The sequence below is a fragment of the Myripristis murdjan genome, chromosome 19, assembly GCF_902150065.1.
Source record: "Myripristis murdjan chromosome 19, fMyrMur1.1, whole genome shotgun sequence".
Classification (NCBI taxonomy): Eukaryota; Metazoa; Chordata; class Actinopteri; order Holocentriformes; family Holocentridae; genus Myripristis; species Myripristis murdjan.
Window position 1 is genome coordinate 22,281,094 of NC_043998.1, and position 16,259 is coordinate 22,297,352.

The 16,259-nt window shown below is 42.4% G+C and overlaps 1 protein-coding gene across 1 annotated transcript in view; it reads left to right on the forward strand.

Moving 5' to 3' along the window:
- The window catches only part of pemt (phosphatidylethanolamine N-methyltransferase), a 100,755-nt gene that overhangs the window by 57,155 nt on the left and 27,341 nt on the right, over positions 1-16,259 (forward strand). The window contains exon 4 of the mRNA XM_030078679.1: positions 7,510-7,655. Coding sequence (XP_029934539.1) covers positions 7,510-7,655 — 146 coding nt within the window. The remainder of the gene's footprint in view (positions 1-7,509; positions 7,656-16,259) is intronic.

Sequence of the window (16,259 nt, forward strand, 5' to 3'; positions counted from 1 at the left end):
ATGTTAAATCTCTGCTAAAAACTCAATATAGACATGCCTTTTTATCATAGGTTTATTTTGTACGTCTCCATTTCACTGTCATGTTAACATTATAATAGATTTACATTATATATCCATTATAACCTTGATTTGGTTGTTAATCCCGTGTGCTCCTGTTTTATTTGGCTTCATTTTGTTTTATCTGCCTTTGTTGTTTAGTTCAGTCGTTTCCTTCTACCTCCAGCCGGCACACAGTGCTTCTCTCTGTCTCGTCTCGACAGGGACTTCTGTCTGACCCCAAACGCTGGACTTTCCCTTCTTCACCTCTGTCTGTTTCCTCCTCCTCCTCCTCCTCCTCGTCTTGCCTCGCTCTGTAATCAGAGTCTCTGTGTCATCGTCTGAAAGGTACAAAGAGAGCTGACAAAGAACTCGGACAGGAGTTATACATCATCATCCCAGTCGACTGCACAGCCACACACACATGCACACACACACACACACACACACACACACGCTGGATTGCAGTGCCTTGGATTACAGCGGTGGTCGAAGCAGAAATGCCTCTTGTGGCAGCAGCTGTGTCGCCCCCTGCAGGTTGAAATGCGGAGCGGCTCAAAAAAATCAAGTGCGTCTTCCTGGTGGAAACGGCGCCGTCTCCGTTAACGCCTGCAGCTCTTTAACGACAACTCAGCGCCAAACGGACATCAAACGGCAGAACGGGAGGAAACAAAAGTCAGCGGCTAAATGTAGGCCTCTAAAAATAATTTTAAAAAAAGTTAAAAAAAAAAAAAGTTTTCTTTGAGTTACATCGCGGCAAAAGAAGATACACCCTGTCATGAACCGTCTCAAAGTCCAGACAAAAGATAGGGGAGACCACACAGATGCTTACGGGTTTAAAGGAAATAAATTTAATTTAACAGTATAAACAAAAACTGTAGTGAGGATGTCAATCCCATATCATCAAACAAAATATCCCACCACCAAAACACCACCATCAAGTAATGGAAATAGGTGCAGGTGTGGCAGATTCACCTGGCCCACCTCTGCCACTCCCAACTGCAGGCCTCCTACAAAGACAAACAAAGGCAAACACACAGAATCCAGGAGGGGAGGGGTCATCACAACCCTGATCAGCGTTAACAGTGACTCATTGTTGCATCCCAGCCCACCTTTTCCCATCTCTTTTCCAATCCCGGTCACAGCAGTGTTCGCCTCGGCCGCGCCGCCTCACCCAGCGCACGGCCCAGCGGCAGCCCTTTGTGTCGGACGTGATGGCGCATCGAGCCGCATCAAATTACACTTCCTGCTCGCCGCGACAAAGGGACAATACGTGGGACGCCCGGCCCAGACCCCCTAACCCAGTTCTCGCTTTTTAATCCCCAAACCTAGTTTTGGCTTTGGCCGGCCGCTTCCACCTCAGAGGAAAACCCATCGGTTTCACAGCCGGAGCCGACGACACACAGGTGTGCGCCGGGGTTTATGGAGGCTGACACACCGGGCCTCACACACACACACACACACACAGTGCAGTTACTACAGCACCTGTGTGATTGTTCCATTGTCACCGGCGGGGTAATGAGGCTTCAAGCCGCCGCGGTCTTGTATTGAAATGTTACGAAAGCATGTCATGTAAAATTGGGAGCGTAAAAGAGGGCAAAACACAGTGACCGGTGTTATTATAATTAACGCTGCACTGTGCAATTTGGTGACCCTTTTTGAGGACTAAAGTGCCTGCAAATCTTGTAATGTAACATCAGGAAAGTGCACACAGCACACACTCATCTGGGCCAGCTGGTGGTGCTTTCAAGGACACCGAAAGAACTTTTTTAACAGACTGAAAAAAAATGTACACCTAACATTTTAACAGGAATTATTCTGCTTCCAGCCAGTTTACATATGTGACTCTGTATTTAAAGGATAAATCAGTGAGGTGTTTTTTTTCTCTCAAAATGTTGTTTTTCTTCCAAGTTGAAAAAAATCTGCCAGGAGGATGAGATAATCCCAGTTGTTTCCAGCGCCAATCCAGAATTTCTCTGTATCAGGTGTCATTTTCTTGATCCCAGTGGTCTGATCTGCCTTATTCTGCCTTGTTTCAACAGATTTGTACTTGTTCAGAGAATATAATCCAACAACATGTGAAACTGCGTTGGAAATAAGTGGGATTATCTCATCCCACTGGCAGATTTTGTGCCTGGTTTGAAGAAAAATGAGGTTTAAAGACCGAATATGAGATAAAAATGACTTGGAGATGGAGAGAAGATGGAGATTTATTGATTTGTTTATTCATTTATTTTGAAGAGTAGGCTCATAAGACTGGTATGATTACATTTTATGTATTTTATATTTGTATTAAAATAAATTTTAAGCAGTCATAATGACCCCAGTACACTGCACAGTTTGTAGAACATACTTTTAAGCAGTGGCTTTGTCTCTAAGACCCAGACTCGCACAGATTCAGGATTTTTTTTTTTTTTTTTTTTTTTAAGGTGCAAGGAAGGAATCTCTCCCCTGCAGAGCTTGCAGGGCGACGTGTGCCAACATGCCCAACTTACAAAATCAGAAAATGTGTTTTTTTTTGTTTTTGAGTCCGATCAGCTGTGACAGTGAGAATAAAGCCTTCCTGTGCCAGGTTTGTCTCAGCTCATTGCCACCTTGCAATAAAGTGTTCGCCCTCCTCATGACGCTCTTGTCCCGAGGCCAGGTGAGTAACTGTGTCTGAAAATAGTTTCGGCATAGTTTTGATGGAGCTCACTGTCACTGTGGATAAATGTAACAGCCGGCTGGTTGTTGGACAGGAGAGCGAGGACAGAAAATACCCCAAAATGTCCTTCATGTCGACTTTAAAGCGGACTTGTTTAGGATTTTGGAAGCACAGGCAGAATATTTATTACAAGCTGTCCAGGGCTGAGGACATTGCACTTACAGTGTTGGAGGAAATTGTTTTGGCATTGGCTCTTGGCTTTAGTGTTAAAGCTGAGGCCAAACCAGAAACCCTCACTGTGAAAACTCTGCAGCTGTGAGGAAAACTTCTGCTGCTCGACGCGCTGCAGCTGTTAGCTGGCCACAGCAAACACAGGCACAGCTGGAAGTAACTAATTATATTTACTCACGTTACTATAAATGAGTACCCTTCTTGTGTACTTTTTTTTTTTTTTTGTATTTTTTTAAGTCAATTAAAATTTTACTTTTACTTGAGTCAGTTTTTTGCTTGAGTTTTTAAGCAAACCAATGACAGAATGTGGAACCTTTCACAATAAAAGCTCCGTCAGCAAAGATGACAAGAGGAAATGCTGCACGATGAAAAACTGCAGACACCGGTCGATGGAAGCAAGGACCTTTTAGATTCAACTGGCAGAAAGTGCAATAAGTTTGGGAAAAGGGGGGAAAATATCTGAATTGGCCTGACAGTGAGAACCATGTTGAAGCGTGTTCCCGGAAGGTCGGAAAAGATTCAAGTAATGATATCCACTTAGTGTCCACTTTATCAGCTCCACCTGTACAATGTAATGCAGTTCAGCTCAGCAGCTCTGCCATAAATTCTACCTTATAACAAAGTTTATAATATTCAGTTTGTGTTCACATTGTGCAGACTTTAAAGAATTGCAGAATGTGTCACTTTAATTCTACTTTAATTCTATGTTTATTACTGAGGTTGTAGTTTGCAGAGGTCTGCTACTGGACTACATTATACTGAGGTGTTTCTGATTTTTTGTCCTCCCTATTTCTATACAATGAGGGGGACAGAATAGTGGAAACACCTCTCAATAAAACGCAGTCCAGTCCAACAGCAGCACTAACTATGAGCTCAATGCCAAACATAGAAGTGAATGAACACCTCTGTTACTGTGACAACAAGAAAACCTGAGCATTACAGGCAGCAGGAAAGGAAACTTTATGGCGGAAGAGTTGGATTGGATTGGGTTAGATTGAGCGGGTGGAGCTGATAAGGTGGCCACTGAGTGCATTGTACCATAAAGAAGAATATTCGTTGCTAAAAAACTAAATTATTTCCATTCTAAATCATGAATCCTGGCATTGTGCAGCGGTATGTAATTGTGTTTGCACAGATGCAGGTTTGAGTTTTCTTAAATTTACCTCCACGTCAAGTGAGCTGCTGCTGTCGGTGCATTCGGGCGACATGAAGAGCTCGCCCGTGCATCACAGGTGCACATCTTGTCGTTTTAAGCTCCACCCGGGCAAACCAGTGCGGCCGCTGACCCACTTCCTGTGGCTTTCACCGAGGTGGGCGGTCTGCGCTGTGTTATCCATCCAACACACAGCGTATTGTACTGAATATTATAGATAAGTGGCTCTGTCTGCGCCAAACAAGCAGAATCAAAGGAGTGAACGCTGCAGAGTTTGAATAAATCCCTCCAAAGCCACCCTCTGTGTCGCGCCGCTGCAGCTTCCAGACTTTCCACACAAACACAGTTGATCTTTCAAAGGCTCGCACAGCTGGAGCGAAGTGAAATCTGTGTTTTCTGCTTTGGATTTCTGCTTTTTTTTTCTTTTCTCTTACTTAAAGTAGGTCACAGAACATCCCATGCAGTTAATTAACCTTCTTCTGTGATAAAACAAAAATAACTGTGAAAGTTTTTAAAAGCCAGAGACAAATGGGCCTTTTTTTTGTTTCCACTCAGCCTTTTTTCACATTTTCCGTGCCCTCAGGTTCAGAGAAAAGAGGTGCTAACGTTATCAAAGAGAAATTGAATGCGAATTAATGCAGACACGCGGTTTCAGAGCCTCTTCGGCCGCACGTCTTAAGATGCCGCGGTGGAGAGAAAATGTTTTCCGCGACGTGCGACCCTCACCTTCGCTGCTGCCGGCGCCGAAGACGGTCGAATGTGACGTCAGGGAAAATTAAAAAGCACTCTCATTAACAAGCACTTCTCTCCCTCTCTCTCCTCCACACACACACACTCACACAGTACAGTAAATGCATTAAGAGAGACGGAGAGGTGAAGAGGTGGCGAGAGAAGAGACGGATGGTTTTCGAAAGACGGCACTATACACGGCCTAATTGTGTCTGCAGAGCCGGGCACGGTCGGTGCTTCCGCCGGCTGCCGTGCTTAATTTGTGGTGAGACGCGGCCTCCCTCTCAGTGCAATCTCAATTTATCTGCATGGACGTTACAGGATAAAACAGGCTAAAATAAAACAGCATGGCACAGCGGCTCAGTGGCGCAGCAGAATCAAATGAGAGATGATGAAAGGCGAGTGGAGTACCATTCAGCCAAGTTTCAGCTGACCTAGTTTTACATGTAATATCAAGAAATTTCCACTTAAGAAGCCATTTAGTCTCATCTTCGGCATTAAAATCTTGCTTTTCTTCAAACAAGGTAAATATTCTGCCAGTGGGAAGCGATAATCCCAATGGTTTCCAGTGCAGTTTCACTTGTTTCAGGGATTTTTCTGTATAAATCTGTTGAATCAGGGTAGAACAAGGAAGATCAGCCACTAGGATCAAGACAATTCTGTTAAAAAGTTGATCCGCAGTGGTATTGACAGTTTTTATACCTTGTTAGAAGAAAAGCAAGATATTAAAGCTGAATATGAGACCAAATGACTTGCTAAAATATGTTTTTCGCACGCAAAATTCAGTTTCTGGGGAAACTGTGTGGGCAAGCTGGAAGAGTGACCGTGGTGTGCGATTTCCGAGCAGAAGATAAAATGTATCATGAGAAAGGTAACGCTTTGATTCTGGCTTCCAGATATAATGGGAGTCTATGGGGGAGAGAACTGGCACTCCTGCCTCGTTAAGTGTCACCATTTAAAAAGTTGAAGCTAATTTGCTTTTGTTTTTACATTTTTCAAAGCAAAACTAGTTTTCCTACTACTTTACCCGAATTTATGCATGTGGAGTGAAAACTGTGGCCAGGAGAGCAAGTTAAAGACAAAATTTTTAGACAATTTTTCAGGGCTGCTGCACTCTAGCTGTGATGTCACTCACTCTGGCACTCCGAACATTCCGCCATTAGTGTGTATTGCGTCCGAAATTCCGACTTCAAACTGGAATTGCGGAAAAACGGAAAGTCGGAGCGCCTTGAAAATCGACACACCGCTTCTTCTCCACAAGACGCACGTTTTTCATATTTGGTGCATGGACGCAGGTCAAAAGCTCTGCGCCTCAGAGCCTTGGGAAATTTTGCCCATTCATTTCGGATGGCCAAAATTTTCTGTAAAATTGGAATTTCGAGAATACCGTGATTCGGAATGCTTATAAAAGTAATAGCAAACGTCTCCCAATCGGGCCGCACATTTTTCCAATTCATTGTGTGGGCCTAAAAACGAAAGCTGTAGGAGGAGTTACGGGCCAAAATATTTCTCCCTGGCAGGCTCGCCGAACATTCCACAATTAGTGTGTATTGCGTCCGGATTTCGGCTTCAAACTGGAATTGTGGAGAAATGGAAAGTCGGAACGGCTTGAAAATTCACACGTTGCTTTTTTTCCACAAGACGCACGCTTTTCATATTTGGTGCGTGGACGCAGGTCAAAAGATCTGCGCCCTGGAGCATTCCAAAGTTTTGGCCATTCATTTTAGTTGGCCGAAATTTTCCGTAAAATTGGAATTGTGAAAATTCCGTGAGTCGGATTCCTTATAAAAGTAATTTCCAAAGGTCTCCCAAACAGGCCGCACATTTTTCCAATTCATTGTGTGGGCCTAAAACGAAAGCTGTTGGAAGAGTAACGGGCCAAAAAACGTATGGAATAATAAAGAAAGAAAGAAGGAAGGAAATAGGAAGAACGTGAGCGTGCAAGCTGCCAACTTGCCCACTAAAAAGCTCTTAATGAATTGAAGCACCCCTAACCTGGGTAACGCAGCCTGTTAGGTGACAGTTCATTTATTCTCTGCTGCAGACTTTCATTAAGATCACTGTCCTCCCGCTCGTATGGGAGCTAAAAAGTAGTTGATGCACATGGAGCCACTTAATTTGAGCCATTTGACAGCCACTTCTGATTTGCATGAAGCTGAGTTCTTGTCGGCTTTTTTTTTTTTTTTTTTTTTTTTTTTTTTTTTTTTTTTTTTGCTCTGTCTCGGCCGCCAGACAGGATTCGGGGCGAGTGAAGCAGTGTAACTCGGGTCAAAACAAGCGAGAGGCGAAGTTCACATCACAACAGCAGCTTGACCTTGAAGCGTTTTTATGAGCGCGTTCGTCAAAACGGCAGGACTGAGTCACTTTGAAGCAGCTGATCCACTAACCCTCATTATGCTTCTTCTTCTTCTTCTTCTTTTTTTTTTTTTTGGTCCTCCCACGCAATCTCTCCTACAGATTTTAGTTGTTCTGATCGTTCTCTGTCTGCCTCTCGCTCTGCGGAGAGCCTCCGCTCCAAAGCGCTGGAGTCACCAGACGAATGCTCCAACTTAAATCTCCACTGCACTTCACTTTTATTTGATTTTTTGATCTTTGTGTGACACAGATGTTAATCAGCACTGAGAACACAGTGACAGTTATTCATGTGCTGCTCTACTCTCATTTCATCTTTCCTCTTCTCAATCCTCTCCTCCTTCTTCTCTCCTTGTTTCTGCAGCATGACGGTGGCCATGAAGGCTCAGGCGAGGTGGGAGGCGATGGAGAGGACGGAGATCTTCTACACTGGTGTGGCTCTCCTGGTGCTCGGCACTCTGCTGGTGGTCAGCAGCTTCCTGGCTCTGGGATTCACCGGCACCTTTCTAGGTTGGCACTGAATGTCCTTCACTTATTTATCTATTTTTTTTTTTTTTTTTTTTAAACCTTTTTTCACAGCCTTTTCAAACAAAACTCTGAATGTCGGTGGCAGGATGTCAACAAATTGGCATGCTGTTTCAGGATGGGTTTTAAAAAGATGTTTGAAGTTTGTGGGTAATTTGTTGGTTGTGGTTTGTTAACACAACCTCCTATTAGGCTAAGCTCTCCTTGGATGGCAGTGGAATGAAATTACCACTCAACATGTAGCATTGCCGTCCTAGGAAAAAAAAAAGGTGTCCCATCAGCACTTCCCTGTCCAACAGAAAACAGGCCAACATGGCGTCGCTCTTCATCCTCCTCCTCTCCCTCGGTGCTCACCAGCAGGTGAAAGCTCAACCCCAGATTTTACTCTCGTTGAGGAACGAGTTTTGTCCTCTTTGCGTTTCTCCCCGTGAAATTTTCTTTTTTCCACATCTGAGATTTTCGTAGCTTCCTATTGGATGTGGTGCATTCGATCTGGCACCGTGCTGCGCTGTGATTGGCTGGGAGCTGCACACCCTCTGCCCAAAGGCCGACGCCCAGACGAGCCCCGAGCTCAGCGAAACAAGAAAAGCCAGGCAGAAGGCGGCGTCTCTGCAGACACACACACACACACACCAACACACACTGCTAGTGGCTCACAAGTCATGATGGAGAGGATTATTTTTGTAAGAGTCTATATATTGTTTTTTTTTTGTTTTTTTTTGTTAGTTTGTTTTTTTTAGGAAAAATGCGTCTCCCCACAAACTGCATCTGTTTTGTATTTTGCATGACGGTGTCACATGACATTTTCTGTATCTGCTGGTTGCAGTGCATCACTGGAGCTGCATCATACGTACACTGAGAGAAATATTTAATGATGTTATTGTTATATGGCTGCAGCATTACTGAAAAAAAAAAAAAAAAAAAAAAACAGGACTTGTGCATCCTTTTATACACATTTCCCTGTAATTCAGTGCCATATATCATGTATTTTTGGAAACCTTGTAATAATAATAATAATAACTTGAACAAAGCTCGGCCACACAGCATTTGTAATATCAGATCCACTGAACATACCGTCAGGGTTAAAGAGGATTTAGGCACTAAGCATCAACCATCAACCATCTAAATAATATCCAGAAAAAAAATTTGACTTTTCACAAATTTGTTCCTGAGTGATGATGCTCAAGTTTAGCTTTGTATATCTCATATTTTAAACATTGCTATGCTTAAAAAGCTTAAAAAAAAAAAAAAACAAGTGTAGAAAAAGATGTCTGAGGAGGGGATATATATATATATATATATATATATATATATATATAGATATAGATATATAGATATAATTGGAGGGGAGAAGGGAACACACACACACACACACACACACACACACACACATGAGAACAGCCACATGAGCTCGCAGTCACATTTGCATGAGTCCACCATCACGCTCATCTTTATGCAAACCGCCACTCGCAGCGACTCAGATTCAGCACACGCAGATATCGTCCCATCTGTCTTTGAGACAAACACGTTGGCCGACGAATACCCGCAGGCAAACGTTCAGATAAACACGGGGCGTGACATCAGCGGCGTGACTGCTCGGCCACTGATGCTTTTTTTTTTTTTTTTTAAAGTTTTTTTAGGTCAGTCGTTTCAGTGAGTCTCCTCCAAGAGCCTCCATCTCTGCTCCTGCACCGTTATCCTCCATCCTCGTCCCAGAGAGAATCAAACACTCGGCAGGTTTAACACAGCAGGTGGGCAGCGGGACACAGGTGTTCACAGGACGCAGTCTGGGGCTCAGGCAGGACCTACAGTATTGGTATCTACGGTGGCCAAGAGGGGCCATCACACCACAAACTGAGCAGCAGTTCGTTTTTTCAGTTTCTGTTGTGTTGTAGCTTGCCCTACTTTTTTTTTTTTTTTATGTCGGGAAGCTTCCTAGTCAGGTAGAAGTTTTTGGACATACGGCTGCTTGGGCCACGTTAGGGATGCACCTGAATCCAAACCCATATTTGTCAAGTAACCAATCGTGGCTTCCTGATTAATAAATTACCCCTCCGAACATTTTTTCTTCTTCTAAAAGTTGAGCTTTAGACAGTATACATAGTATCTGAGCAATGTGGGTTTTCTTAGGAAAGATACTGCCCTGACTGTCTTTGACATTCAGTCTTTTATTTTGAAGTAGCATAAAGTCAAATGACACCCTACATAGCAGAACAGACAGTAACAGTCACAGTGCACAAATAATTTAAAACCTCAATATAACACAACACAAAGAGCACATGACAAACAACACACATACACACTGAAGAACTAAACAGGGAACATGAGCCAATCAACAATGGACTGGGCTGAGTAAATGTCTGTTGCCCAAAAGCATGCTGGGAAACTCCATTGACTGGTGTTCAGACGTCGGTCAGTGACAGAGACAGAAGTCGGCCTAATTTTTTCACAGCTGGATTTCCTTTGATTTCCAGCATACATAGATCCTAATTAGTAGGAATTTCAGTCAGTTTATATTTCTTTGTGGTTAAAATCCAATGATTAAAAAAAAAAAAATCACTTCCAGTTGGAGCCACGCCCTTTTTTTTTTTCCCAAATCCGAATTATTTTGCCTCAAAACAAATACAAACACAAATAGTGGTGCCTCTCTATACCTCTAGGACACATTCTAGTTAGGTGCCTTCATTTTGCAAAATTTCATCGGTGATACAGTAACGACATGTAAACTGTAGATTTGTGTACATGGACATGAATTGCAGAGTAAGATATTTCAGCTGGAGGTGTGTGTCGTGTCTGTGCCGTGAGTCATGAGGCCATATAAAGAGCAAAGTCTGCGTACGGAGGAAGTCGAGCATTAACCATGACTTTATCCTAACCATAACCAGGGGTGCCATATATGGGGGGAAAATTAAGACAATTCCATGGGCCCTTGCCTGACAGGGGCCCCAAAAAATAGGTAAAAACTAATATAAAATTATTAAACCATCATCGAGTAAATAGGTATATATCTATTTAATCTAGTTGTTTTGTTGGCTGAAGATACTGGAATCCAGCCAGTTCATGTTCATGGACACAAATTAAATTTATGTTCATATTCACCAAAAAAAAAAAAAAAAAAAAAATGGATTATTCATATCCATAGGCACAAATATGTAGATTAAAATTGGTGGCTGTTGCACCAACTGCTGTGAGGCTGAGTTTGGTATTTAACATAACCATCATGATCCAACTTGTAACTAGTTTTCACGTCAGCATCCAATTGATAGTCACAACTAGGAATTTCACTGGCTGTTTTTCTGAAGGTGAATAATGCAGACATATCTTGAAAATAGTGACCGTTACACAAATAAATCTGCATTTCATGCTATTTTTTTTTATCATGCATAATGAATGCATTTTTAACCATCAAATAAACTCTGAACTTCATAAAACTGAGCAATTTCTTGTTGCATCGATGGGAGATCTGCAGGTTGTTGTGTTGTTCAGTGAAGCTTTTGCAGTGAGTGAGTCAGTGTGTGTGTGTCTGTGTGTGTGGGCGTGTGGGTGTGTGGGTGTGTGTGTGTCGTGATGTGTTGTGTCTTATTTCATCTATCTTTATCTTATGCTCCTTATGTCAGTGTGACCTGCTGATTCAAGCCGATAGCGCTGGAGCAGAAATAAAGATCCGGGCACAATCAGGTTACACCATGTGTTAGTGTGATCTGTGTGTGTGTGTGTGTGTGTGTGTGTGTGTGTGTGTGTGTGTGTGTGTACTTTGAAAAGAGGGGAAACTGCATGGATTTACTATCTTTGATTAGAGGGTGTAAAAATAAAGAAGAACCAAGAAAAACGGCAACCACGAGCCTCCAGAAAATGTCACCTGTGCTCTTTTACGTTTTGTGAGCGCTCGTGATTGTTGTTTTACTCAATTCTGCCTTGTTTTTTTCGCTCTCTCTTCAAAGATAGTAATCTGATTCCACAGAACTGGTCTCGCTCTTACAGAGAATGAGTTTTCTACGAACACTTGATGCTTCTTCTGCCCCCAAACTCTGAAACACCACCGTGACCTTCTTTATCCCTGCAGGAACGTCAACACGTTAGGTAACTCCGCTTTACCTCAGTGGCATAATAATGAACAAAGGCCGACGTGGCTGCATTGTTCCCAAGTGTAGACGCAATCATCACAAATCCTCAATCAACACCTCCACATTGGGCCTCACTTTTTTTTTAGGAGAAGTCACTGCTGCCATTCATACTTGAAAAACAACTAGAAATTAGGGAAAAAAATAGAAATAAAATTAGAAAATTAGAAAGAAATAATTACTTAAATGGAGAATTGGAATACAGGTGGATGGGGAAAAAGTGAGTCTGCTTTCATGTTATTATTGCAACAAGATTAAGTGGTTATTAACCTAATGTAATGAGTAATTTTAAAGGGATACCCCACCCAAAAACTATACACTTGATCATGTTTGTTCATGTTTTTATCATCTTCTCATCCTGCGTTGGAGAGTTTCTCATCTCATGCATCACAGAGAGCAAGAGTTCCAACTTCGACTTTGACTAACGGCAGCAAAAATGATGAAAATGTCCATTTCAGATTCCCCAAATATTCGTGCAGTGTAATACATACCAAAACCGATGTACTTTTCACTAAAAAATCTGCTAAATAAACCACTTCTGGAAAACATGGACGCTCTCATCTCAACGCAGGGTGAATAGATGGTACAAATGATACAGAATATATAATTTTGGGGTGAAATGTTCCTTTAATAACTGCTATCACCGGTGCTCTTTTATCCCAGCTGCAATAAGCCGATACAGCTCAGCCTCACTTAATGCCCCTCGGTGTTTATTTCAATACTGCTGCTCCCACACAAAATTAATCAATATGCATGTATTTTTTTTAATGAGCTGCAAGAAGCTGAAGGCAAGTTTCCATTTTTAATACCAAGGACAATGAATTTGAATCTGTAATCTTGAATTCTGACTCTTTGTGTCCGGATTTTCTCGGCCAGCTGGGGATTCAAGCTCCGATCAGCAGCCTCTAAAGCTCACTGCAAAGAAAATAGCCTTCTTAATGTCATTTGGTTTCATTTGCGCTCCTGGAAATCTTGTTTTTCTTGAAAAAAAAGTGGGGGAAAAATCTGTCAGTGGGATGAGATAATCCCACTTGTTTCCATTGCAGTTTCACTTGTTCAGGATTTTTTTTTTTTCTGGGAATGACTGTAAAAATGTTGAAACAAGGCAGAAGAAGGCAAATCAGACACTGGGATCAAGAAAATGGCACTTTGAATTTGAAATTTCTGGACTTGATTAACATTGGAAACAAGTGGGATTATTATACCTCTCTGATAAACTGCTTAAACCTTGGATGAAGAAAAACAAGATTTCTATCACTGAAAAGGAGACAAAAGATGACACAGAAAACGCAGCCCCGCCGACGCCATCCTGCACTTCTTCCTTCTTCGTTTATCAGCAAATCCAGGTTGCCCATTCTCATAACCACAATGAAAAAGAAAAACAAAACAATAGAGTGACGCAGGTAGAGGGGGGAAAAAACTCTGTAACGCTTGGCTTTGAAAGCCGAACGGCGTACGGTTAGTGAACTCTTTGGGGGTCAGAAATGAGATTGGCGTATTATTGTGGAGGCCAGTTAAGGCTGGTTTTTCCATTCAAAACGAAACCCATTTGTTTATATAAGGTCTTTATCCTAACCCTACCTGTGGTGTTTAAATGAGCATACATAATGAAACTGTTATGTAACTCAGACATTACCAGCCTCTCTTACTCAGGCTGAAAACAGGGCCAGCAGCACAGCATCTGTAATTCAACAGGCTGGTTTTCCTAGTGGAGATGTGTGTGTGTTTGTGTGTGTGTGTGTGGGTAGGTGGGTACGTGGGTGGATGAGTATTTTAATGTGCATGTGTAGTTTACTTAAGTCCCAAAATGAGTCAGATTGAGTGTGTGTGTGTGTGCGTGTGTGTGCACATACCTGAGGTGGTTACATAGCGAGCCCTACCCGGCTCTCAGGTTACAACAAGCGGTGTCCTAGTTCATCGACTCCCAGCGTTTCATTGGCTGAAGAGTTTGTCACACCCTCCTCCCCTTGACCATCGTCTGACCTCCACCTTTTGTTTAACTCACATCACACTCACCTGATTCGACTGTTATCACACCACTGATTGGACGTTGTCAGTCATAATCCGCCCCAGCAGGATGGGTTAGTAGGTCCCTACTGCACCTTCCAGTGGGTCAGAAGCTGTTACCACCCGACTGTCAATCTGTTTTAACCAATCAAATGGGACCCTGCAGCCAGACGCACCGTGATGTAGTGTAGGCCTAAAGGCCAGCGAAGTCAGTCATGGAAGCAGGTGCAGGTGGTTGGGGTGGCTGATGGGTAAATCGCACGGACTTTCACTCCTGAGACCTGAGATTGAGTCCCGACTCAAGCAAGAACCAAGTTTGTTTTTAGGTAGCAGAGATGGGATCAAGTCACCCATGTGCAAGTCTCAAGTAAGTCCCAAGTCTTAACCTTCAAGTCTCAAGTAAGAGCCAAGTCTTAACCTTCAAGTCTCAAGTAAGTCCAAGTCTTAACCCTCAAGTCTCAAGTAAGTCCCAAGTAATTTTTTCTTGGGCAAGTCAAGTCAAGTCCTGTAATAGATCAAGCCAAGTCCAAGTCAAGTCACATTATTACAATCTTACCTGCAGAATCCGGTCTTAATAAAGAGAAAATATAAGATATTAATAACTGTCAAATAATATTATCGGCCAATTCAGTTAACCTGTTTAAAAAATATGACTTTGTAATTACTGACTAACAGGGTAATAGGCTATTAGCTAATTTACAAGCACTTATTCGGCAGAACGGCTCTTCAAATGACGGACAAAGTTTGACGTTGTAACGTGGCTGTCCGAAATCTTTGTTGAGCAGATCTTGCATTCGGCAGTTCGCCGTTTCCCTTCACATGTGCAGTTGCGAAAACCAAAAAGGATGACTCTCGGCACTCCTCCCACTCCCGCCGGCATGATGATTACCATCTGATATGAGGGGCGTGTTTCTCCAAAACGTAAGGTAGGTAGTAGAGAGGGCATGACTGATTGACAGGGTCGTTATCCAATCATCACAACATCATTCCCAGCGTGCGCTCATATACCAGGTAATATTACAGGATAGAGATATTTATGTTATATTTTATATTCAAACTGAAAACATGAAATGAACAACAATCAAGTCATTCAATTCATCGTGTCTCAAGTCGAGTCAAATCCCGAGTCTTAAACTTCCAAGTCCAAGTCGAGTCTCAAGTTTTTTATTTTTTGTCAAGTCAAGTCACAAGTCATTAAAACAGTGACTCGAGTTCAAGTCGCAATGACTCAAGTCCCCATCTCTGTTAGGTAGCTACGGTTACCCAGCTAATGTTTGTGAACTTGGCGTTAAGTTTCCTAACCTTGGCCACAAGACCCTTTCCTAACCTTAATCAAGACCCTTTCCTAACCTTAATCAAGACTCTTTTCTAACCTTAATCAAGACCCTTTCCTAACCTTAATCAAGACCCTTTCCTAACCTTAATCAAGATCCTTTCCTAACCTTAATCAAGACCCTTTCCTAACCTTAATCAAGACTCTTTCCTTACCTTAATCAAGACCCTTTCCTAACCTTAATCAAGACCCTTTCCTAACCTTAACCAAGTAGCTAACAAAAGGTAAGCTTACAAAAGTGGCTAAAGCTAACGTTTTAGTGGTTGAGACAGATTGACAATAGGAATAGATGATGACCTGACCCACTGGAAGGTGCAGTAGGGGCCTATAACCCAAAGCTGTTGGGGGATTACGACTGATGACGTCCATTCAGCGTGTGACAGTCGAATCAGGTGGCATTTTCCAAAAGTCCACCATCCACACCGAAATGCCCCAAAATGCTTAAAGTACCCCTCACTGCAAAACAAAATCTCTATCTTCAAGTCATTTAGGCTCATACTCAGGCTTTAAATCTGTTTTTTTCTTCAAACAGGGTAAAAAATCTGACAGCAGGATGAGATAATCCCACTTGTCTCCAGTGTTTCGGTGTTTCAGGTAGTTTCAAGTTGATTCACATTGGGAACACGTTGGATTATCTCATCCCACTGGCAGATTTTATTTAATTGTCTTAAGTAAAGTCTTAAGTAAAGCAAGATTTTAAGACTAAATCAGACTGTTGACGGAAGGCAGGACAGATGCACAGAGAAGAGAAGATGCATTTTCAGATTTACCTGGCTCAGTGCGGGCCACGAGCCTGCATTCCTGAAGAAACACACCATACAGCTTTGGCTTTGTTGTGTTTTCTGTGTCTAGATGGTTTCCTCTGACCGACATTTCAATCAAAGATGCTCTGATATTTCAGCAGCTGCACTTTGGTTTATAGAAAAATTGCGAATCGGTTTCAGCTGTGATGGATGGCAAAATATTTTCAGTCCCTACTAAGGTGACTGCACAGCAGCTAGAAAAAACATCACTATCAAACCTCCAACGTCCAAAAAAAACAAAACAAAAAAAAAAAAAACAGTGTTTCCCAGGCAGTGTGTCCTTGCTTAGCCCCAGCATGTTGTTTTTCCAGTGTTCCACAAAATG